The 26,790-nt window shown below is 38.7% G+C and overlaps 1 protein-coding gene across 1 annotated transcript in view; it reads left to right on the top strand.

Moving 5' to 3' along the window:
* ITFG1 (integrin alpha FG-GAP repeat containing 1) overlaps nt 1–26,790 on the top strand; it is a 244,290-nt gene that overhangs the window by 169,780 nt on the left and 47,720 nt on the right. The window contains exon 13 of the mRNA XM_049864307.1: nt 15,759–15,802. Coding sequence (XP_049720264.1) covers nt 15,759–15,802 — 44 coding nt within the window. The remainder of the gene's footprint in view (nt 1–15,758; nt 15,803–26,790) is intronic.

The raw sequence follows: 26,790 nt of genomic DNA on the forward strand, positions 1-26,790 counted from the left end.
ACTGTGTTTTTTACTTAGGTTCCCACATGTTTGTAGTTAGTACGTAGAAATGCAGTTGATTTCTACATGTTAATCTTGTACCCTGCGACCTTGCTGAACTCCTTTTTTGAATCTAGGAATTTTTTTGTAGATTCTTTGGAGTTTTTTATGTAGACAGTCAAAACATCTGCAAGTAGGAACAGTTTTATTTCTTCCTTTCAAATCTGTGTGCATTTTATTTATTTTTGTTGTGCTGGCTGAAACTTCCAGTACTGTGTTCAATGTAAGCTGTGAGAGTGGACAGCCTTACCTTGTTTCAGTCTTAGGGGGAAGCATTCTATCTTTCACCAGTAAGTTGATGGTAGCTGTGGGTTTTATATAGATGCTGTGTACCAAGTTCAGGGAGTTCCCCTTTATTCCTAGTTTGCTGAGAGTTTTGTCATGAGTTGGTGTTAGAAGGTGAGAGCTTTTTAATGTGTTACTGTTAGAGCCACATCAAGACAGTCATGTCAGTTCGTTTGTTAACAAAATGTTACATATACATCACAGAAGTATCTGTTACATGTTTCAAATGGGTATAAATAAGTAGCTGAACACAGAAAAGCAAAAGGGTGGGGGATAAGTTTTGGGAGGTTTGTTTGAGATGAAAATGACAGAACACATGATCTTTTCTTCAGCCAGCAAATTCGCTCTTATTTGGATGAACTAAGAGTAACTCTCATCTCGTTGCTAATGAAGCCACAGAATACTGATATCTAAGTCTAAACCATTTCCATACTTCTTTTTTTTTTTAATTGTGCTTTAGGTGAAAGTTTACAGCTTAAGTTAATTTCTCAAATAAAAATTTATACACATATTGTTATGTGACCCTATTTGCAATCCCTATAATGTGACAACACACACCCCCTTTCCACCCTTGGTTTCCCATGTCCATTCAACCAGCTCCTGTCCTTTTCTGCCTTCTCGTCCTGCCTCTGGAAAGGAGCTGCCCATTTAGGTTGTTTCCACCTTTTTGCTGTTGTGAATAGTGCTGCAGTGAACATGGGTGTGCACATATTTGTGTGAGAGCCTCATTTCCCTAGGATACATTCCAAGGAGTGGGACTGCTGGATCTTATAGTACTTCTATTTCTAGCTTTTTAAGGAACCGCCAAATCGATTTCCGAAGATCCTGTACCATTTTACTTTCCCACCAGCAGTGTATAAGTGTTCCAGTCTCTGCATAACCTCTGCAACATTTATTTTGTGTTTTTTGGATTAATGCTAGCCTTGTCGGGTTAAGAAGGAATCTCATTGTAGTTTTGATTTGCATTTCTCTAATGGCTAATGATCCTGAACATTTCCTCATGTATCTGTTAGCTACCTGAATGTCTTCTTTAGTGAAGTGCCCATTCATATCCTCTGCCCATTTTTGAATTGGGTTGTCTTTTTGTAGTTAAGTTTTTGCAGTATCTTGTACGGCACTGGGTTCCTGGGTGGGTTTGTAGATTTTAGAGATTAGACCCTGATCAGATATGTCATAGCCAAAAATTTTTCCCTGGTCTGTAGGTTGTCTTTTTACTCTTTTGGTGAAGTCTATTGATGAACATAAGTGTTTGATTTTTAGGAGCTCCCAGTTATCTGGTTTTTCGTCTGGTGTTTGTGCATTGTTAGTTATGGTTTGTGTTCTGTTTATGCCATATATTAGGACTCCTAGCATTGTCCCTGTTTTGTCTTCCATGATCTTTATCATTTTAGATTTTATATTTAGGTCTTTGATCTATTTTGAGTTAGTTTTTGTACATGGTATGAAGTATGGGTCTTGTTTAATTTTTTTGCAGACGGATATCCAGTTATACCAGCACCATTTGTTAAAGAGACTTTCTTTTCCCCATTTAATGGACTTTGGGCATTTGTCAAATATCAGCTGCTCATAGGTGGATAAATTTACATCTGGATTCTCAATTCCGTTCCACTGGTCTGTGTATCTGTTGTTGTACCAGTACCAGGCTGATTTGACTACCATGGTGGTATAATAGATTCTAAAATCAGGTAGTGTGAGGCCTCCCAGTTTGTTCCTCTTTTTCGGTAATGCTTTACTTATCCAAGGCCTCTTCCCTTTCCATAGGAAGGTGGTGATTTGTTTCTCCATCTTGTTAAAAAAAGTTGGAATTTGGATCGAGATTGCATTGTATCCGTAGATCACTTTGGGTAGAACTGACATTTTCACAATGTTGGGTTTCCCTGTCCATGAGCAAGGTGTGTTTTTCCACTAATGTAGGTCTCTCCTGGTTTCTTGCAGTAGTGTCTTGTACATTTGCATACTTTTTATCATCCATTTAACTGACTCCCCTCCTTTGCCATTTTCAAGGAGATATCATTTGCCTGTTTTAGAGCTAAAATAATTTTTAAATGCTACATATCTCATATGCAGCTAACTTAGTTTGTGTGAAATGTATTTTTTTTCTCAGTCATTTTTCTTCCACATTAAACCTGTAGATAAGAAGACAAGGAATCATGAAAACTTCTGCTGACATTAATTGTATGTACACTAGGATTACCTAGTTCAGTTAATTTAATTGAAACAAAGAACCGATGAAGTGGGAGTTTGGGATTTGATCTCCTATGAATGAGTTACTAAGTCCAGCATAGCCATTTGACTGATGCAAGCTTTTATTCACAAGTTTTGTTCTACAAAAGCCATATCATCTCTAGGAAGAAAACACCTCAAAACATCTGTGTGACCTCTGTGACGTAGTTCATTGGAAGTGTCCTCCTTGTGAAGGACAGCACACCATTAAAACATTTGTTTTAATGTAACAGTCTCCTTCCCTCCCTCTTTGCATCTATCCTGGGGCATTTGAGAAGCACTCCGAAATCTAGACTTATTTGTGTCACTTAAATTAGCACCTGTCTCCTCTACTGCACTGTGATAGTGTAAGCAACTTGAAGATAGTGTCTATGTCTTATTTGTCTTTGATTCTCCTCTGGTACCTAACACTCAGCCTGGCACATAGGAAACACCCAGGAAATTTATGTCAGATAAATGCCAGCTTCCTTTTGAGGCATGGGTTGTCTACCCTAACGTAAGACTTTTCCTTTTCCTCTAGTACCAGTCAACACTTGATGCATCTCACCCCATATTCTGTCTATAAGGAGACTTCCACCAAAAGATGAAGTGGCAGGCCCAATGCCCACCTTTACCCATTTTCTTTCCTCAGGGACACCGCTAGTCAACGGTCCTTTCTTAGAAGAGAAAATTGATCCCTCTGAATGAGCTACCCTTCCCCTGTTCAAGTTACCAAGTCTGCTTATCTTTTCAGATTCCCTGTCATTAGAAAGTCTAGCTTATGTAATTTTCCAGGCTTACAACACCAAAAACATACAGAAAGAGTAACACGCACTTGGTAAAACAGGGTTTCTCTCTCATTACCCTAGTGGAATGATGTAAAAATAACCCTGGAATAATGGTATTTGTTTCAAATGTGTACATTAAGTTCAGATGAATAATTCTCCTTCAGAGTGTAGCTTTCTTTGTGTCTCACGCGACAGCTGTAGGGCTTGTGTCCTTGATTAGAGTCCTGCCACTGTGCTTTACAGGAACTGTTAAGTTTCAAGCCTTTAAGAGAAACACAGGTGTATTACTGATTTCTTTAAGAATCTTCATCTGAATGTGGCTTGTCTGTGTGTGCATCTGTGCATGTTGAGGAGGAACGCGTCCAGAACAGATGTTAGGCATTGAGGAGCTAAGAAAGATTCACATGAAAGAGACATTAGCTTGTGTGTGTTAGGACAAATTCAGCTCCCCCTGCACTCCACAGGTTCTTTTATTCAAGGCTTCAAACCACTTTTATACTAAGAATTCTTCGTTGTGTGCTCTTAAAAAAAGGATGTGATTGGATTTTCTATATTTGTCACAGATTTGCCAACTAGTGTGCAGGCATGTGATGCTGTTGTTTTCCACGTTTGACTCTGGAGACAGTGCTGGGAAGTAGAAATAAATCAGAGCATAGGATTTTCCAAACAGGGATAAGGGATCCAGAACAAAAGGTATTATTCCCAGGTGAGACAATAATAATAGAATGTTCAAGAGAGAGGCAGTTGTCAGTGTGAAACAGAAGCTTCACATTTATTATTCATTATTTATTATTAATCATTATCGATCATTGACTGTATCGGAAAATGCATACATATAATTTAGGGTCCTTAGTCCCTCATATGGTCGCTATGAGTTGGAACCAACTCAACAGGACCTAACAACAGTCCCTCCTTGGTGTTTAATTATTCATTACGTTTAAGTTAAAAAAACAAAATCAAGGTATCTGAGAGATGGCAAAGGCCTCAGGAGGCATCTTACCGAAATCCAACCTAATGCAGCATCCTAGCCGGCTTCTGCTTGGACACCTTACAGTGAGGGAGAGTGAGTCTCCTTGGAGAGCAACACAGACTTCTCTCATTCATTAGTTTAGTTGTTAGAAAACTTAACTCTACATCAGAGTCAAACTGCGCATGTTCTGTTTCTCCTATGTCTTAATGGGAAGCCTTGGTGGCTCATTGGTTAAGAGCACAGGCTGCTAACCAAAAGGTTGGCAGTTCAAATCTTCCAGCCGCTCCTTGGAAACCCTATGGGACAGTTCTACTCTGTGTTATAGAGTCTCGTGACTCGACAGCCATGGTTTTGGTTTGAGGTAGGTAGGTGGGTAGGTGTTTAGGTAGGTAGGGTAGGTAGGTAGGTTAGGTAGGTAGGTAGGTAGGTAGGTAGATGATAGAGGGATGGGTGGGTGGATGGATGGATGGATGGATGGATGGATGGATGGATGGATGGATGGATGGATGGATGGATGGATGGATGGATGGGATGGATAGATAGGATTGATAGATGGATAGATAGGATTCATGGATGGATAGATAGGATTGATAGATTGATTAGATAGATGAGTCCCTGGGTGGTGCAGTCAATGCTCAGCACTGCTAACCAAAAGGTTGAAAGTTTCAGTCCATCCAGAGGCACCTCAGAAGAAAGGCCTGGCAATCTACATCTGAAAAATCAGCCATTCAATACCCTGTGGAGCACAGATCTACTCTGAAACACATGGGGTTGCCACGAGTTGGAGTTAACTCCAGGGCAACTGTGTATACTGCTCCTGATAACATTTAGTGTAAAATAGGCCCTTGATAACTTGTCTATTGAATAAAAAACAGTTTGTCCTAACAGATTATCACAGTTTATATCTGTAAAGCAGACAATAAATTATAACTACAGTAGTAGAATGCATATAAACATACTATGTTCCCTCTCAGGGAAAAGTAGATTTCTTGTTTCTTTTAAATAGTGAGATAAACTACTTGAGAATGAAATAACATGTCTGGGGTTTTCATTAATCCCAGGAAGTGAGATGTGGAAGATGGATGAAATGAGATCACCCACCTGTTGTTGGTGATTCTTGAAGTTGTGTGACATGTGCAAGGGGTCATTATTGTTCCTTCTGATTTTGTAGATGTTTGAAAGTTTTCATGGTAAAAAGTTAAAAACCCATTGCTGTCAGGTCGATTCCAACTCATAGTGACCCTGTAGGACAGAGTAGAACTGCCCCATAGGGTTTCCAAGGAGCGGCTGGTGGATTCAAACTGTGGACCTTTTTGTTAGCAGCTGAGCTCTTAACCCCTGTGCCAGCAGGGCTCCAAAAAGTTAAAACAAAACCTGAAAACCCTAAGAGACTCTTGAGAGCCTGGGAATCTTGCCTGTGATGTCAGAGCCTATGAGGTGGACCTGCTCTCTAAGTAGCACTGCTGTCTGGGAAAAAGCATCTCCAAGCATGGAGTGTTGAGAGCTAGAGGTAGCAATTTGGTGTTGGAGGTTTTGGTTTTAGAAAACAGAATAACTTTGCATTAAAAATATTAACATAAATATTAATAATGTACATTATAGAAAGGTCATGGGAAATACGATACCAATTTAAAGCAATCATTTGAGAAAAAATAACCTAGTCGTTTTGGGGATGCCCTTCCCTCTTTGCTTTGATTATTAGTTGTTGTTTGCCTTGTCAGGTACTTGCTAGTCCATGATTACTCTTTCAAAGCCATCTACACTGTCCAGAGTTGATTTTGCTTTAAAATTATTTTGTTACTCTGATGCTCTAACCAGCTTGTACTAAATATCACTGTATTCAGTTAGGTACTTCAGCCTGTTTATATGGCTAAAACCAAAAAAAAACAAACCCATTCCCATTGAGTCGATTCTGACAGTGACCCTGTAGGACAGAGTAGAACTGCCCTATAGAGTTTCCAAGGAGCACCTTGTGGATTTGAACTGCCAACCTTTTGGTTAGCAGCTGTAGTTCTTAACCACTAGCCACCAGGGTTTACTTAACATGGCTAGGGAAAGGTAAAACCGTCCTTGCCATTGCTCTGCTGGTTCCCGCACCACCATGTCCGTAGAACACTCTCTGAGTACTTGTGTGCAGACAGGGCCCATGCGTTGCAGATTACAGCCTTGAATCCAGGCTAGTTCCTAGCTCTATTTTTTTTTTTTTTTTTCTCTTATTCCTGTCAGCTAAATTTGGGGATTCTACATCCTAATTCCGTTCCACTAGTACTTAACTAGAGGAGCCCTGGTGACTCAGTGGTTAAACGCTCAGCTGCTAACCAAAAGGTCGATGGTTCAAACCCATCCACTCTGCAGGAGAAAGATGTGACAGTCTGCTTCCATAAAGATTACAACCTTGGAAACCCTATGGGGCAGTTCTACTCTGTCCCATCAGGTCGCAAAGAGCCGGAATCAACTGGATGGCAGTGGGAAATACTTACCTGGGGTTTCTGACAAGCATATATTACCCTGCATTTCCTGAGCACTTTTAACAGCATAACAGTGTATTCATCTTCACCCCCCAGACAAGACGGAACCTTTAGAAGCATTCTGTCTGCTCTCCTGCCTCCAGGCTGTGTTGAAATAATGCTTAAGCGAATTTTCAGATGGTTAAATTTGTTTTACCTTTTACACTTTCTGTTTTAAAACCCCTTCTTAACAATTCCCAACCGTATTATCAGTGATTATTTAAACTTAGTTTTACAGCCTCCATTTTTCTTACATTCCACATCTCTCCCTTTCTTCATTCTAATCCCCATCCCTTTTGGAGTCCTTCCTCATTTTCAGGAAAGCTGTTTACAGGTTAGTGTATTTTCTGAGTACTTGTATGCAGTAAAAGAGCTTTCTCTTGACCTTACATATTAATGCCAATTTTGCTAATATAGAATTTTGTAAGCATTGATCCATTTGTTACAAATAGTATAGCAGTCTCTCAAATTCTCTTTTTACCTGCACTCTCTCCAGTTTAAGCAAGACCGTTTATATTATTGCTCACCTTGGTCCTTCCTCTTTGAAGCAGCTGTTTTTCGTCACGTCCCTGAGAATTTTTCTGCTTCTGGTTCTGAGAAACATCAGTGTTGGTAGGTAATGGGGGTGGCAAAAGCCCCTGTGTTCACTCTGCAGTCTCACCCAGAAACAGTGGCCACCACTTCCTTTCTCCCCCTCCCCATGCTGGAGCTCCTTGGGGCCTCACAGCCTGGGAGCAACCAGAAGGTGGGAGCTATGTTTGAGCGAGATGGCAGCTATGGAGATCCTCAGACAACACAGCAGAAGTAACGCCTTGAAGGGGAACACTGCAGCCACCGCCATGTGAGAGGCACTAGCTAGGGGCACTCCCAGAGCCCCTGACTTACTCCTCTGGCCTCACCCAGGAGATTGTCAGGCTCTGAGTTTTAACAGACTTGGGGTTTCCAGTGGGAAGGAGAAAAAGGGAGTTACAGGGAGGCAGAGCTTGTTGGATAATCATGCTTTGCTGGGTCTTTTTATATTATTTAACCCTGTGGATTTGGATGTTTGTTTCTTTAGCTACACTCTGAAGTGATTCAGGACACTGCCTAGAAGAACAAGCAAATCTTCCACTTAGTTAGCGAGGCTCACTGTCTTAGTCATCTAGTGCTGCTGTAACAATTACCACAAGTGGGTGGCTTTCACAAACAAATTTATTTTCTCACAGTTTGGGAGACTAGAAGTCCAGATTCAGGGTACCAGCTCTAAGGGAAGGCTTCCTGTCTCTGTTGGCTCTGGAAGAAAGTCCTTGTCTATTTTCAGCTTCTATTCCTTGGCAATCTTCACTTGGCATCTGTCTTCCCCCATCTATGCCTGACTGTTCTTTGCTTGCTTGATGTGCTCTTTTATATCTCAAAAGAGATTGATTTAAGACACACCCAACAATAATATTGCCTCATTAGCATAACAAAGAAATCCATTTCCAGATGGGACTGGAACCACAGGTTTGGGGGTTAGGATTTACAACACATATTTTTGGGCAACAGAAATCAATCCACAGCACCCACCAAATGACAGATGGTATCTATCCCCTTGATAAGCCTTTGGCCCAGGTCCCAGAATCCTTCCGTTCCCCTTTTTTCCCAGCCCCACTGTCGCTTGCCCTTGTTCTCAGCCGCTGCTGCCCAGAGACTAGATTAGATTGTCCAGTGGTCTGCCAGAAATCCACCCACCCTGACCCGTTGACTCTCTTACCTGGTCAGCACTAATTGACTTTTTCCTCAGCCTTCTTCACCTACTTAATATCCTTCCAAATTTTCTCAACATGTCTGCCACTGATGACTACACATTTTTGGTTTGTTTTTCATCATTACAGTGAGATTTAGGGAATTAAGGGAGACAAATATGTTGCATTTGACAGTGTTTACTATAAGATTCTTTGAAACATTTACCTAGAGCCAAGTATATTTTTAAAGATCAAGCCTCTCCTGAGTTCATCACAAGTTTTAAAATAAATATATAAGTTTATTAAAATGTATGTATTTTTACATACATATAAAAATACGCGTATACATATATAAAAATTGTGTATGTATAAAACATATACCTGCCACGTCTAATATATTTAATATGTTTGTATGTATACAGAACAGGATCAAAAGTTACTTAAGACATCACTTACTTTTTACGTGTTTAAGTTTTTTACCAAGAGCATGTGATTTATATAATTAAGAAAAAATAATGAATGAAAAATAGGTGATTGTCTCAGTTATCTAGTGCTGCTGTAATAGAAATACCACTAATGGATGGCTTTAACAAAGAGAAATTTATTCTCTCACAGTTTAAGAGGCTAGAAGTCTAAATTTAGGGTGCTAGCTCCAGGAGAAGGCTTTCTTTGTCCGTCGGTTCTGGGGGAAGGACCTTGTCATCCATCTTCCCCTGATCTAGGAGCTTCTCTGTGCAGGAACCTTGGATCCAAAGGACACGCTCTGCTCGTGGAGCTGCTTTCTTGGTGCTATGAGGTCCCCCAGTCTCTGCTCACTTTTCTGTTTTATATCTCAAAGGAGATGGTCTCTAAACACAATCCAATCTTGTAGATTGAGTCCTGCCTTGGTAACACAACTGCCTCTAATCCTGCCTCATTAACATCATAGAGGCAGAATTTACAACTCACAGGAAAATCACATCAGATGACAAAATGGTGGACCATCACACAATACTGGGAATCACGGCCCAGCCACGTCGACACACATTTTTGGGGGACGCAGTTCAATCCATAACAGTGATCAATAGAAGAGAAAAAATCTTCCCATATAGGGTCCAAAAGAGTTTGTCTAAATGGCATGAATAGCTGGCAGGGGCCTCTTTCTCTCCCACGTGGAGGCAGAGCTTGAGCTACTGGTAGAAGAGTATGATGCTAGTTTTGTATTTGTGTGTTTGTGTGTTTTAAAGAAACAAAAATTTAAAGACATTTTCAGAGCATGAATTTCAACAGTCACCCGTGATTCAGCCAAGGATTTTTTAAACACTGCGAAAGCCGTCACCAGTGCTGACCTTCACAGCTTTGACTTTGTTAAACTCCTCCCCACCCCCACCCACCACACATCAGTTTGGTGTTACGGTATTTATGGATGATTATTGCTTTATTTTTGTTTTGTTTTAAACATTTGTGTAAAGTAATGTAAACTGAACCACAAAGCTAGAGACACCCAGTATTTACACTTTAAATACCTGTAAGAACACACGGGCTTATATAACGTATAATGGGGTTTGACAGGAAATAAAATCCTAAGAATGATCATTTTGCAGGAAACAAATTTCATATCCCATTAGCTGTTTTTAAACTAATTTTATCTACTAATAAGGAGTACTTCACATAGCTCTTTTAGTATTTTAATTATTAATTTTCATTTAATTCTGTGAATAGGCTATCTTCTATAAATAATTTCAATGTTATGTATTTCATTAATCTTTTCTAAAAGACTTTGGCTGTAAAAGTCTAGAGGTATTAGAAATTGCTTTTAAAAACAGTTTAATCAAAAGGGCATTAAGCCAGTGCCGTAGAGTCGATTCCGACTCATAGTGACCCTATAAGACAGAGTAGCAGTGCCCTATAGAGTTTCCAAGGAGCTCGCATTATAAAGTATTATAATAAATCGGTATAAAATTTAGTAATTTGATTATAAATACTAATAATATATAATTTAAATATAAGATGGTTTAAGAATCTTTAAACCTCTAGAAATTAGGCTCTGGTTTAGCCAGGATCAGCTAGTTAATTAGAAAACATTTATTGGCACCTGAAATGAGCAAGAGAGACTAACAGAAAAACCAAAACAGCCCTTACCTTCAGGAGGCTTACAGTGGTGAACCACACAAATGGCAGACGGTGGAGATCCTACACAGATATCTGTCCTGTTGAAATTCACTTACCCATCTGGGCCCTCTGTGTATTTTGGCCACCTTCCCAATTGTAGCTGCTTAAGGAGAAAATGTTTTACTTCACTCGTAACCATTTACTTTTATCTCAAAATTATAATTGTCCCACTTTTAGAAAGTAGGCTTTTAGTAACCGTAAATTCAGCCTTAGAACATGTAGTAGTGTGAAGTTTTTTTTTGCTGACTAAAGTATAAATGATGAAATTTTTATTCTGATATCACTGGGGAAATTACATTCTTGCACTTACGTAATAGACTGTTGGTACCTTTTACTTGTTCATAAGCTTGACATTGTGGAGTCTTAAAATGGTAACTTCAGGGTGACATTTATAGAAACCCCATCACAGTCTGCCTTTTTACTTTTTTTGATATGCAAGAGAACATTAAAGCATGATTTCTTTTTTTACTGGTAAGGTTTGGGTTTGGTATTTGTTTTGTTTTCTGATTACAAAAGTTAAGGCAACCTATTGTAAAACATTCATGAAGTCTGGAAGGGTATTTTTAAAAAGCAGTGCTCTTTGCCAGTTGTTAGATACAAATGCCGTGAGCACTGAGCATTTTCTCCTCACTTCTGCACGTTTCTAAGGTGTCAAGCACACCAAGAGAGATTGCAGCAATAAAAACAGATACTTTTTTAAAATCCTGGAATCCTGATTAATAAAATTCAGAATTAAAAAAAAAGCACATAAGCTAATGGTTATTGTTTTTCATGTGTCAGGCCCTCTGCCAGGTAGATCAGTGGCTGCTGAGGGCTGGGGAGATGAGATGACTGAGGGGTGCTAGCTGAAGGCTACAGAGCTTCTTTCTGAGGTGATGAAGTATTCCAAAATTGACTGCGGAAATGGTTTCACAACTCTGCAAATATGCTAAAAACCATGGAACTAACTGTACATTTTAAATGAGTGAATGCTCTGGTATGTGAATAGATCTCAGTAAATCTGTTTAATAACGTGGTATACATACACACACACACGTACGTACGTGTGCAGATGCAGTTTTGGAAGCAGGTCTGTTTGTTAGCACTTCCCAGTCACTGTGCTCCTCTGTGTTCTCCCATATTGCACATTACTGTCTTGGCTTTTAAGTACTACTAGTCTTTTGGTTTTTTTCGGTGAGGATCTGTCCATTTTTTTAGCAAGGATTTATTACTGTCAACAGGATTGTTTCTACTTGTGTATGTAAAAAAGCTAAAGAATGGTGAAAAGTACTTTATACTCCAATATTGAATGGAATTACATGTATTATAACATTTTTAATGTCAGTGAAGGCTTTGTGAAGATAATAGGTGAGGACTTAGACCCTGAAAGTTGGTGAACATTTAGAAAGAGCAAAATGGGTAGTGGTTTAACATTGCAGGCAGGAGGCCATGATCCCAGTGAGAGAGAAGGAACAGGAGGTAAGTAGAGGCTGGCTTGCCTTCCTGCTGTGGAATATTAACAAGAGAGAATATTGACAAATGGGCATCCGTGGCAAAGAAAAGATTTTGTCAGTTACGTAGTAACTGCAATAACTGTTTAAATTCTTCATCAGAGAGAGATTATGATAAAATGGGTACATTACGAAGATGAATTTTTTAGAAATGTTCAGAGGCAAAAAAATATATGCTCGTAATTAAAGAAGCCAATCCCAGAGTAACCGACTGGAATTATATTCATCGAGGTATGAGTTGATAAGACAGTAGAAGGAAGCCTGCAGCAATGGGTAGGCAGAGAAAATTAAAGGATGCATCTTGGTGAATTTTTACATATGTATACCCCCTTATAATCAGATCCAGATCAAGATAAAATACATCCAATACGCTAGAAGTTTCCCTCATGTCCCCCTAACTCGTCAGTACCCCCACAAAGGTGTAACCACTATTCTGGCCTCTGTCACCATGGATTAGTTTTCCCTGTTTCTTAACATCATGTTAATGGAATAACACAGTACGTCTTCATCGTGCCTGTCTTCTGTTGCTCGCATCGTATCTGTGAGTGTCATCCAACACATGTACCTCTTTCCTTAGAATCGTACTAACACATTGGTCTGCATCTTGTTTTTACCTTACCAAGAGAGTATTAACACCCTTTCAAACAGCGCTTACAGGTCTTCATCATTCTTTTAATGTCTCCATATCATTCCATAATATTTGATATTTTCCATAATTTATTTAGCCTTATCTCTATTAGTGGATATTTAGGTGGTTTCTAATATTTTGCCATTACTCTTCTAGTTTATTAAACATGAAATTGTTGAGTTGAAGGGACTGGGTTTTTAACGTTCATTGATAATACCAAATTACCTTCCCTAAAGTTTTCGGCATTCACATTTCCACCAGCATATGGCAGTGCCCAGCTGACCATGTACTCATTATACTTATTATTTCAATTAATAAATTTGTTTTCTTAATAAATAATACATACAAAGAGTTAAAGTATATATGTGTATACATAAACCAAAAAAAACAAACCCACTGCCCCAGAGTCAATTCTGACTCATAGCGACCCTATAGAACAGAATTGAACTGCCCCATAGACTTTCCAGGGAGTACCTGGCAGATTCGAACTGCCGACCTTTTGGTTAGCAGCTGTAGCACTTAAACTTATGTACAGAAAGTGTACAAAAGTGCACAGGTCTGTAAGTTTTCACAAAGTGAATGCACACACACAATCATATCCAGGTCAAGAAGTATAACCAGCTCCCCGAAAGCAGCCTCATGCCCCATTATTAGCTACTAATCTTTCCCCCAAAGGTAACCACTGTTTTCATTTCCAGCACCATAGATTCATTCTGCCCGGTTTTGAACATTATAGTATAAGTATTTTTTATTTTAACAGCTGTTCCTTCGTAGAATTTGTATCAGTTTACGCTTCCGTCTACGAAACCAACCCCCTGCCATCAAGTCGATTCTGACTTATAGAGACCCTATAGGACAGAGTTCAGAGTAGAACTCTGCCCCATAGGATTTCCAGGGAGTGGCTGGTGAATTCAAACTGCTGACCTTTTGGTTAGCAGCTGAACTCTTAACCACTGTGCCACCAGGGTTCTTCTTCTACCCACAGTATATGAGAATATATATTTCCGATTACCTTCACCAGCCCAATGGGTTATTAAACTTATTGAAATTTTGCCAGTTAGATAGGTGAAAAATTGTCTCATTTTTACTTTGCGTTTTCTTGTAGTGAGTGAAGCTGAGCATCTTTTCATGTTTAAGGTCCTTTTGCATTTTCATTTCCATGAACAGTCCTTGTGCTTTTCCATTTTCTTGATTTGTAACTGTATGGTGATCTGTGTTGAAGAAATTAACCCTTAGTCTGTGATCTGTGTTAGGGAAATTAACCCTTAGTCTGTGATCTGTGTTGCAAATATTTTTCTTAGTTTTTACATTTTACTTTGATTTTATTGTTTTTCCCACATATAGTTTTATTCCTTTTACTTTTTTTACCTATCCATTGGGTATAAAATAGGTTATTTATAGTACAAAGAAGAAGGATCAGTAATTTGAAAATATGGCCTTGGTGATAGAAACGATGCTGGATATCACATGATAGAATTTTATAAGACCAACAACTTATTCTTTGCAAATACCTTTTTTCAACAACATAAACAGTGACTATACACATGGACCTTACTGGATGGAAAACACAGAAATCAAACTGACTACATCTTTGGAAAGAGATAGTGGAAAAGCTCAACATCATCAGTCAGAACAAAGCGAGGGGCTGACTGCAGAACAGACCATCAACTACTCATAGGCAAGTTTAAGCTGAAGCTGAAAAAAATAAAACAAGTCCATAAGAACCAAAATACGATCTTGGTGTATCCCAGCTGAATTTGGAGACCATCCCAAAAATAGATTTGACAGACAAGTTGTGGAATAACATCAAGGACATCATACCCGAAGAAAGCAAAATAATCATTAAAAAGACAGGAAAGAAAGAAAGACCAAATGGATGTCAGAAGAGACTCTGAAACTTACTCTTGAACGTAGAGTAGCTAAAGAGAATGGAAGAAATGATGAAGTAAAAAAGCTGAACAGAAGATTTCAAGGGGTGGCTCGAGAAGACAAAGTAAAGTATTATAATGACATATGCAAAGACCTGGAGTTAGAAAACCAAAAGGGAAGAACACGCTCGGCATTTCTCAAGCTGAAAGAACTGAAGAAAAAAATGAAACCCTCGAGCTGCATTTTTGAAGAATTCTGTCACTTTAAGGACTGAGGTGCACCTGACCCAAGCCATGGTGTTTTCAATTGCCTTATATACATGTGAAAGCTGGACAAGGAATAAGGAAGACCAAAGAAGAATTGATCCATTTGAAATTACCGTGTTGGTGAAAAATATTGAATATACTATGGACTGCCAGAAGAAGGAACAAATCTATCTTGGAAGAAGTATAGCCAGAATGCTCTTTAGAAGCAAGGATAGCAAGACTTTGTTTCACGTACTTTGGACATGTTATCAGAAGGGACCAGTACCTGGAGAAGGACATCATGGTTGGTAAAGTATAGAGGGTCAGCAAAAAGAAGACGACCCTGGATGAGATGGATTGACACAGTGGTTGCAACAATGGGCCCAAACATAGCAACAATTGTGAGGATGGAGCAGGACTGGGCAGTGTTTTGTTCTGTTGTACGTAGAATCGCCATGAGTCGGAACCAACTTGACTGAACCTAACAACATAACAGCAACAACTGTTCTATTTATTATTCTTAGAATACATTTTAATTGATTTGCATTTGATATCTCTCCGTCAGATTCTAAGTCATCCTTGAAATTTAGCTAACCAGTTGAAAAACCAATGGTAGGTACGATATGATATAACCATAATTATCTTGCCTATATATTTCATAAAACTGCAGCATCTTGATAGCTTAATAAAGACTTGAAATATTGGTATAAAGTGGACAAAAGAAATTTAATTTGCTTAGACCTAAGAAATTGTATGGGTTTCTGCCTGTGATCATGAACCAGTGGAGCATATTAATGGATTTTAGGGGGGAATGTGGGCTCACTGCAGATAGAGGCTGACAACATAACAGTGATAGTAGCCTGTTCTTTATTTTTCCACAGTTCTCAGTGGTCTCTGTTCTAATGACTGCCCCCGTAAGATAACGGTAAGTAAACTTAACTCTCAGTTGTAAATACTTCTGTCAATATTCTCTGCACAATAAGTAGTTATACACAAAGCAGTTGTTACAGGTCATGATCAAATTGTCGTTACTCTTTGGAAATGATTAAAGTATCTTTTAGGGCTCAAGAAATCTTTGCTAGAAATTAAGTACCTTTCTAAAAAGTTTCTCTCCTCAAGGATCACCTTCTTTGTGAAACCTTTTCTCATACCCTTGGGAGAATGACCACTCTTTCCATTACTTCTGTTCACCCTGCTACTATTTTGACAACTATAATAATGGACTGCACTTGACTGTGTAGATTAGTGCCTGGCACCATAGGCTCTAAACCCCTGTGGGCAAGAACCAGGTCATCTTTGTACACATGGCCCTTCAAAGATGATCCAAATTTAGGCAAAGGAGCCTGGCCTTTGTACTTCCACTCCAGTCAGACACTGCATGCCACGATCCCCAGGAAGAGGCTATGGCTGGGCAAGGCAGCAACCTTTGGCTGAGAGCAATTTCCGGGAGGAACCGAGCTCTAATCTCTCAAAGCCAACACTTGGGGCAGCTCGGGAAAGAATGCCTCAGTCCTGAAGGAGGGACTGGGTGAAGTGTCACCACACCCACTACAACATGCATGTGACTGCCTGTCAAACCCGTGTGAGTTTACATCAGTATGAAAATAAAGAGATGATTTGTCAGAGGTGAAGAGTAACTTGGTTACTGAGATATTTTCTGCCCAGTGTTTTAAATATTCCCATCCCTCAATCCTCTTCCTGTTTCTCATTGACCCACTCTGTGCCTCTTTCAGTCCATGGTCAAGCAAAGATTCTAAAACGTTGAAATTGAACTCACTCATTTTACCCTCACATTGTAGCAGAAAATTTGATAGGCTAGGCTGTCTGCTTAAGGCAGCCTGTACTTCTAAGACCAAAAATGCCCCCTTTCTTCTTACCTTAAAACATAAGCCATCACTCTTATATGGAGAACAGAGTCATTTAGAAAGACACATAGGCCAGCATGCTGAGCTGCTTTCACACGGATAAATCTAACATGACAGCTTCCTCGAGCTCTTCTGGAGGTGTTACATCTGCCTCCCATTCATCCATTTATGGCTTTCTTTGAAACTCACATCCTGTTGGACTCTCCTTCACATACATCATTTTCCTTCCCCACTGATATCATAGATCACTGTTTTCTGACAACTGAAAAGAAACAAGTGTACAGTGACTCCCCAAGTATTCCATATATCAAATATGCGCCCATTTGTAGAAATAGGGACTTCTTCATAGTGCTTTGACATCACAGCCACCCAATCATAGTAGAAAGTGTTATTATATTAGGTACAACCCAGTGTGAGACTAAGGGGGAGAATGTCCCTACCGCATGATATTCTTTACCTACCACTTGAGCTAAGCGATGAGTTGAATAGCTCTGCTGGCTATATGTTCCCACCTGATGCAGGCAAACTATTGGTACATGGAGAGATGAAAGAATTCTTCAGCTTAGCGTCCCTTCCATTCGGTTCTCAGACAGCATCCTCTGAGAAGCATTTCCTGGCTCCTCTTTGACACAGGGATGGGTACACCTTCTGTTATTCCTTAGCACGCGATGCTTAATCCTAGCACTGACTGAGTCTGTTCTGTAGTTGGTGAGTGATCTGTGTTAAGTCCTATACGAGTCACATAGTAAATATATGATGTAGGAATAAACGAGCTGTCTCTAAAACTTGGGTTTTTTAAACAGGTCTTACTCGATACTTTTACCGCACAATCACGTACTTGTTAAGTTTGGGCTCTCAAAAAATAAATTACAAGCTACTTATAAGAGAAACACATTCGCCAAAGCCCTGCTATAAAGGAAAATTCCTTATTTATGTTCCCACAGATACCTTGTGATGAGAAAAAAAATGTTTCAACTTTTAACTACCTACAGGTTTTTAATACATGTAGTAAAATAAGGTGCCTTTAGCTTTTTTTTTTTTTTTTAAATCTTTTCAACCAGAAAAAAAATCTCAGGCTTTTCCCTGTTCCACTTAGGAATTTTCTGACCCAGGTATAAGCCAAGTAATATTTTCTTTACCTTTATTTTGGCTGAGTGAATGACTTGGCACTGTTTTCCCTCCCTATGCTTTAAAGGATGCCAGGCTTTGCTTTAACAGATATTTACTGGTGAAAACTGATGTATTTATCTGACACCTTCTTACAGTCTCATTCTATTCTTAATTCTGTGTATGTGGCTTTTCCTTTTCACACCTGATAGTGATAATATCCTGCACGCTTCTCATACCACAGATAGAAAAACGACATATTTTCAGCATTTGATATGTATTTTACAGTCCTTTACTTACTTTGCTCAAAGGGAAAATATCTCATGGTTTTAATAAGAAAATAACTAAAATTAAAGGAAATGGTTTATTAAATTTAATGTCTGAAGAAATGGATAAAAAACGATGTGAAAATTCATTATTGAACTGAATTGGGCAAGCAGGCAACACTAATGTAGATAAGGAAAAATTGCAACGAGTGTTTATTTTAAAAAATTAAAAGGAAGAACAGAAAATTACCCTTGAGAAAAATATAATCTACACAAAAAGCTATTTTCCTAATATTTTAGAATCATAAGTTTATATTGCATAATTAAGCCTAGTGTTGATGACACCTAACATACTGTCTTATATGTCCTTCAAGTTCTGTTTTACCATCTGAAACCCATGATGAAGAATATGGTTTCCACTGTAGTAGTACCAAGACCTTGAAAGAAGTCCTTAGGTAATTCGGTAATTGACACAGACATAAAAACCACCAAGATCTGGCCAGGCTGCTGAAAAGCCTCTAAAAAAAGTAAGGAGGTATTCCAACCCTGATTTTATATCAGTTAACAGGCACATACAGGGCAGTCAGTTAAAAAGAATATAATAATTAGGCAAGAAAAATAAATAAATAAAAGGTATCCAGATTGGGAAGGAAGAAGTAAAGCTATCCCTTTTCACAGATGGCATCCTATACATAGAAAATCTCAAAAATCCACAAGAAAGCTACTAGAGCCAATAAATGAATTCAGCAAAGTGGCAGGGTATAAGCTCAACACACAAAAATCAGTTGAGTTTTTATACATGAGCAATGAGCATTATGAAAAGGAAATTAAGGAAATAATTTCATTTACAATGGCATCTAAAAGAATAAAATACCTAGGAATAAAATTAACCAGGTAGGTGAAAGACTCGTACCCTGAAAACTATGAAATGATATTGAAAGAAATTAAGCAAGACCTAAATAAATGGAAGGACATTCTGTGTTCATGGAGTGGAAGGCTTAATACTATCTTCCAATAAATGTTGCTTTGGGTAGTATTTGGTAGCACTAGTCAGTACTACCCAAATCAGTCTATAGATTGAGCACAGTCCCTACCAAAATTCCAATAGACTTCTTTGCAGAACTGGAAAAGCCAGTCCTCAAATTTACATGGAACTGCCAAAAGCCCCAAACAGCCAAAGCAATCTTGAAAAAAGAGAATAAAGTAGGAAGACTCACACTTCCCAATCTTAAAACATACTATATAGCTAGAGTGATCAAATCTGCTACTAGTATAATGATACACATATAGACCAATGGAGTAGAATGAAGAGTTCAGAGATAAACTCATATATCTATGGTTAATTGATATATTGAGTGCCAAGTCCACTCAATGGTGAACGAATAGTCTCTTCAGTAAATGGTGCTGGGACAATTGGATTTCCACATGCAAAAGAATGGCACTGGACCCATACCTCATACCTTATATGAAAATTAACTTTAAATGGAACAAGGATCTAAATGTAAGAACTAAAGCCATAAAACTCTTAGAAGAAAACATAAGGGTAATGCTTCAGAATCTCATTTTTGAGAGTGGATTCTTAGTTAATCACTCTTTTGTTAAAGAGCGATTAACAAAAGTCAAAATAGATGAATTGCAGTTCATCAAAATTAAAAACTTTTGTGCATCACAGGACTTTATCAGGGTCTTAAAAGCTTGCAAGTGGCCATCCAAGGTACAACAATTAGTCTCCATTCATCTGGAGTAGCAAAGGAAGAAGGAGTGTCAGGAATCTTGAGAGGAACTGGAATGCGTGTCTGATTGCTTCCACAGACAACCACCTCCTTTGCCCTAAGACCAGAAGAACTGAAAGAGTCCTAATCAAAAGGCGGAATAAGGAATAGAACTTCAAATTCTCATGGAATCCAGTCTTTCTGGGGCCACTAAGGCTGGATGACTCCCCAAAACTATTGCCTTGGGATAATCTTTAAGCCTTAAACCAAAACTATCCCCTGAAGTCATCTTTAAATCAAACAACAGTTCAGCTTAATTAGAAAAGAATGTCTGCTTTGAGCATTGCACTCTTTTAAAGAATTATCTATATGTGATCAAGATGACAACAGCAACTTGAAAAGTTGGAGGGCAAGCTTAGGGAACAGTGAGTTTCTGTTCATGGTGGTGGAATAATTTAGAAAAGGATAGAATGGTTGCACAACTTTTAAGAATGTAATCAGTGGCACTGAATTGTATGGGTAGAAATTGTTGCACTGATGTATATTGTGCTGCAGAAATTTTCAGCCAAAAAAATACTTTTTAAAAAAAAAAGGTATTTCTCAATAAAGTGAAGAGACGAATTACAGATTTAGGAGAAAATTGGGGGAAACTGTATATACATAGGAAACCCTCGTGGCATAGTGCTAACCAAAAGGATGGCAATTCAGATCCACCACGTGCTCCTTGGAAACTCTATGGGGCAGTTTTATCCTGACCTGTAGGGTCGCTATGAGTCAGAATCAACTCAAAAGCAACAGTTTTGGTTTTTTTGGTTTATATATGCATAAGCATTTGGCTGCTAACCTGAAGGTCGGCAGTTGAAACCCACCAGATGCTTCACAGGAGAATGATGTGGCAGCCTGCTTCTGTAAAGATTTACAATCTTGGGAGGTGAGGCCAATATGGCAGAGGAGTCAGATGCTTCCTATGGTCCCTCTTACAATACAGACCCAAAAAAACGAGTGAATTGATTATATATGGCAAACTAAGAGCCCTGAACATCAAAGACAAAGTTGAGGAATCAGACTGAGTGGCAAGGGGAGGGAGAGACAGTTCATAAGCAGCGAGGATTTGCCAAACCTGACCTGGCCAGCACCTGCAGGCTGGATTGGCCAGTGCGTGCTGCCTGAGGTAAGCAGTAGCACTTGGGACACGTTTTCCACACCGGGAGAAACTAAGCAGCAGAGAGTCTGTACAAGCCTTCAGAATCGGGAAAACAGTGCTGAATCTGTGAAAGTTAAGTGCAAGCATCTGACCTACTGCATGGGTTCACAAAAACCTTTCCCACCTGTAGGAAAGACCTCTCTCCCATTTACCTGCCCCTCCCCGCTCTGCTCTGATCCCTGTCCGGCTTCAGTGATTGCTGCACCCCCTGGGCCGGAAGTGGGACCTGTTGCACACCCCAAGCCATATTCACAGCCTTGTAGAGAGAATAAATTAACAAACAGGAAAAAATAATCTGAGAGCTTTCCTAAGCCAGGAACTCAGGGCAGACACAGCCCTTTGCCTAAGCACATGTGTAAGGGGTCCATGACCTTTAAATGCCTTTCACCTTTCCCTGGACCAGTATGGGCCCATTTCAACAGCACAGGCCCTCATTAGCACAGTAAAACAGGGTATATATCTGAAGCCTAGTTTCAACAGCAACAGCTAAGTGGGAGTGGCAGATTTGTGACATTTGACACTGCGTTGTTCATTAAGCAGGGCCCTCATCTACCTACATTAGGGGCCTGAGGACTGGTGGCTCTACCCACTTCACCTAGCCACCTGCAACAGGGGTCCAAAATAAGTGGTGCCTCCCAGTCCTTACAGATGACAACACTGGGTGCCTAAAGTCCAGCTGCAAAACCCACCACTTACACACTCTAGGGAACAGGGACATGCCCTCCACCCAGCTACTCAGGGGCAGCTGTCAGCCCCTTACCTTGCTCAGCACATAGCCCCCAACTACAGCCAGATAACTGGGCCAACTCCAATCGCCCCTACATAGCTCTGCCCATCTAGGACTGTAGGAGAGAGTCTGCACCACACAGTCAGTGACAAAAGACCTGAACACCTGAGCTGAATCCACACAAAAAAGGAAACGGACTCCTGGGCTTACATACCTAGTAACAGCTCTAACCACCTGGTGACAGGACATGAGCGTTTCAAAGATACCAATAATCAAAGTAGCTCACATGACTAGCCTGTTTGGGCATATCAAAAGAAAACAAGAAGCTAGGACACAGTAAGCAAACATAAATAAATAACTTATTGATGGCTCAGAGGCAACAGTCAATATCAAATCACACAGAGTTGGACCATGATGGCTTCAGCAAGTGACCAAAACAAACAACCAAGAAACCTCCCAAAGGAAGAGAAGGTCTTGAATTACTGGAGGTAGAATTCAAAAGATTACTATACAGAGCTCTTGAGAAGATCGGGAAGGAGATCAGGCAAAACGTAGACCAAGCCAAGGAACACACAGACAAAGCTACAGAGGAACTCAAGAAGGTTATATAAGAACATAATGACAAATTTAACACACTACAAGAATCCATAGAGAGACAGCAAACAGAAATCCAGAAAGATTAACAGTAGAATTTCAGAATTAGACAACTCAATAGAAAGTCATAGCAGCAGAATTGAGGCAATGAAAGTCAGAATTAGTGAGATTGAAGATAAAGCACTTGATACCAATTTATTTGAGGAAAAATCAGATAAAAGAATTTTTAAAAATGAAGAAACCCTAAGAATTATTTGAGACTTTATCAAGAGGAATAACCTACAAGTGATTGGAGTACCAGAACAGGGGGTGATAACAGAAAATGCAGAGAGAATTATTGACGGTTTGTTGTCAGAAAACTTCCCTGATATCGTGAAAGACGAACAGATAACTGCCTAACATACTTAATGAACCACACATAGTGTAGATTCCAAAAGGAAGTCACCAAAACATAGTATAATCAAACTTGTAAAAATCAAAGAGAATTTTAAGAGTAGCTAGGGATAAATGGGAAACCCTGGTGGTGTAGTGGTCAAGTGCTATGGCTGCTAAACAAAGGGTCGGCAGTTCAAATCCACTAGGCGCTCCTTGGAAACTCTTTGGGGCAGTTGTACTCTGTCCCTATAGGGTCGCTATGAGTCAGAATCAACTCGACGGCACTGGGTTTAGGGATAAATGAAAAATCTACAAAGGAGAGTCAATAAGACAAAGCTCTGACTACTCAGCAGAAACCATGCAGGCAAAAAGGCAATGGGATGAACTCTATAAAGCCTTGATGGAAAAAAATTTCCAGCCAAGAATCATATATCCAGCAAAACTGTCTCTCAAATATGATAGCAAAATTACAGCATTTCCAGACAAACAGAAGTCAAGGGAATTTGTAAAAAAAAAAAAAAAAAAAAAAAGAAACCAAAATTACAGGAAATACTAAAGGGAGTCATACAGCTAGAAAATCAATAACATCAGATAACAACCCAAGACTAGACCCTAGGATGGAATAACCAGGTATCAACCCAGATAGGGAAGTCACAAAAATGAATCAAAGCTAAAACACTGAAAATAGGGAAACAGAGAAATCAATATACAGAAGATGACAACATTAAAACAAAAAAGAGGACTAAATAATGTAATCATAGAACCTTCATATGGAGAACAAGTAAAGGCAATATCAAGAAACAAGAGAGTAGTTTAAACTTAGAAAAATAAATATTACGGTAACCAAAAAGGAAACTAACAATTCTACGCATCAAAATAAAAAGAAAAGCATACAGACTCAAGAAATACAAAATTAACAAGAATGAAAAAGAAGAAAAGAAAATTCATAAAGAAAAACAAGTTGATACTGAAAATTAAGTGCAACAAAGTAACAACAACACAAAAATGGATCAAAATGACAGTATTAAACTCATACTTATCAATAATTACACTGAATGTAAATGGACGAAATACACCAATAAAGAGACAGAGAGTGGCAGAATAGATTAAAAAAAAAAAAGATCCGTCTACATTCCTGCCTATGAGAGACACACCTTAGACTTAGTGACAAAACAAGCTAAAATTCAAAAGATCAAAACAAGAGCAGGAGTGGCAATATTAATCTCTTACAAAATAGACTTTAAAGCAAAATCCACCACAAAGCATAAGGAAGGACACTACATAATGATTTAAGGGTCAATAAACCAGGAAGTTATAACCATAATAAAAATTTACTCACAGTGACAGGGCTCGAAAATACATAAAACTCTGACAGCATTTAAAAGAGAAATAGACAGTTCCACCATAACAGGAGGAGGCTTCCACACACTACTTTGATGAAGGACAGAAAGCTTCTTTGAAAGAAGCTCAATAAAGACAGACAAAATCTAAATGCCACAATCAACCAACTTGACCTCATAGACATATACAGAACACTCCACTGAACAGCAACCAAGTATACTTTCTTTTCCAGTGCACATGGAACATTCTTTAGAATAGACCACATATTAGGTAATAAAGCGATCCTTAATAGAATCCAAAACATCGAAATAATACAAAGCATCTTCTCTGACCATAACGCCGTAAAAGTAGAAATCAATAACAGAAAAAGCAGGGAAAAGAAGTCAAACACTTGGAAACTGAACAATACTCTGCTCAAAAACAACTGGGTTATAGAAGACATTAAGGATGGAATAAAGAAATTCATAGAATCCAGTGAGAAAGAAAACACTTTCTATCAGAATCTTTGGGACACAGCTAAAGCAGTACTCAGAGGCCAATTTATATCAGTAAATGCACACATACAAAAAGAAGAAAGGGCCAAAGTTAAAAATAAAAAAATAAAAAAAAAAACCTACAACTCGAACAAATAGAGAGCAGCAAAAGAAGCCCCCAGGCACCTGAAGAAAGGAAATAATAAAAATTAGAGCAAAATTAAATAGACAATAGAAAAACAATTGCAAGAGTCAACACGAGCAAAAGCTGGTTCTTTGAAAAGATAAACAAAATAAATAAACCATTGGCCAAACTGACAAAAATAAACATGAGAGGAAGCAAATAACCCTGATAAGAGATGAGATGGGCAATATCACAAAGACCCAACTGATATTAAAAGAATCGTAACATGAATACTATGAAAAATGGTACTCCAACATATTTGAAAACATTAAGAAAATGGATGAATTTCTAGAAACACACTACCTACCTAATCTAACACAAACCAAGGTAGAACTACCACCTATAACAAAAGAAAAGATTGAAAAGGTAATTTAAAAACTCCCAACAAACAAAAAGCCCTGGCCCTGATGGCTTGCTGTAAAATTCTACCAAACTTTCAGAGAAGAGTTAATACTACCACTACTAAAGGTATTTCAGAGCATACAAAAGGATGGAATACTCCCAAACTCATTCTATGAATCCAGTATAACCCTGATACCAAAACCAGGTAAAGACACTACAAAAACTAAAATTACAGACCAGTATCCCTCATAAACATAGATGTAGAAATCCACAACAGAATTCTAGCCAATAGAATTCAATAACATATCAAAAAAATAATACACCATGACCGAGTGGGATTCATACCAGGTATGCAGGGATGGTTCAGCATTAGAAAAACAATCAATGTAATCCATCACATAAATAAAACGAAAGGTAAGAACCACATGGTCTTATCAATTGATGCAGGAAAGGCATTTGACAAAGTCCAATACCCATTCATGATAAAAATCTCAGCAAAATAGGAATAGAAGTGAAATTCCTCAACATAATAAAGGGGATTTATACAAAGCCAACAGCCAACATCATCCTAAATGGAGAGAGTCTGAAAGCATTCCCCTTGAGAATGGGAACCAGACAAGGATGCCCTTTATCACCACTCTTATTCAACACTGTGCTGGAGGTCCTAATGAGAGCAATAAAGCAAGAAAAAGAAATAAAGGGCATTCAGATTGGTAAGGAAGAAGTAAACATATTCATATTTGCAGATGATATGATCTTATACACAGAAAACCCCAAAGAATCCTCAAGAAAACTACTGGAACTAATAGAAGATTTCAGCAAAGTATCAGGATACAAGATAAACATAGAAAAATCAGTTGAATTCCTCTGCACCAACAAAGAGGGTGTTGAAGAGGAAATCAACAAATCAATACCATTTACAATAGCCCCCAAGAAGATAAAATACTCAGGAATAAATCTTACCAGAGATATAAAAGACCTATACAAAGAAAACTATAAGACACTACTGCTAGAAACCAAAAGAGACCTATATAAGTGGAAAAACGTACCTTGTTCATGGATAGGAAGACTCAACATTGTGAAAACGTCAATTCGACCTAAAGACATCTACAGATAAAATGCAGTCTTGATCCAAATTCCAACAACATTTTTTAACAAGATGGAGAAACAAATCACCAACTTCATATGGAAGGGGAGGAGGCCCTAGATAAGTAAAGCATTACTGAAGAAGAAGAACAACAAAGTGGGAGGCCTCGCATATCTGATTTTAAAACCTATTATACCACCATGGTAGTCAGAATAGCCTGGTACTGGTACAACAACAGATACATAGACCAGTGGAACAGAATTCAAAATTCAGATATAAATTCATCAACCTATGAGCAGTTGATATTTGAAAAAGGCCAAAGTCTGCTAAATGGGGAAAAGACAGTCTCTTAAACAAATGGTGCTGGCATAACTGGATATGCATCTGAAAAAAAACAAGACCCTTACCTCACATCATGTACAAAAACTAACTCAAAATGGATCAAAGACTTAAATATAAAATCTAAAACGATAAAGATCTGGAAGAAAAAAATAGAGACAACGCTAGGAGCCCTAATACATGGCATAGATAGAAAACAAAACATAACTAACAATGCGCAAACACCAGAAGAGAAACTAGATAACTGGGAGCTCCTGAAAACTGAACACTGAAGCTCATCGGAAGACTTCACCAAAA

This window comes from Elephas maximus, chromosome 21 (assembly GCF_024166365.1).
Source record: "Elephas maximus indicus isolate mEleMax1 chromosome 21, mEleMax1 primary haplotype, whole genome shotgun sequence".
NCBI classification, from domain to species: Eukaryota; Metazoa; Chordata; class Mammalia; order Proboscidea; family Elephantidae; genus Elephas; species Elephas maximus.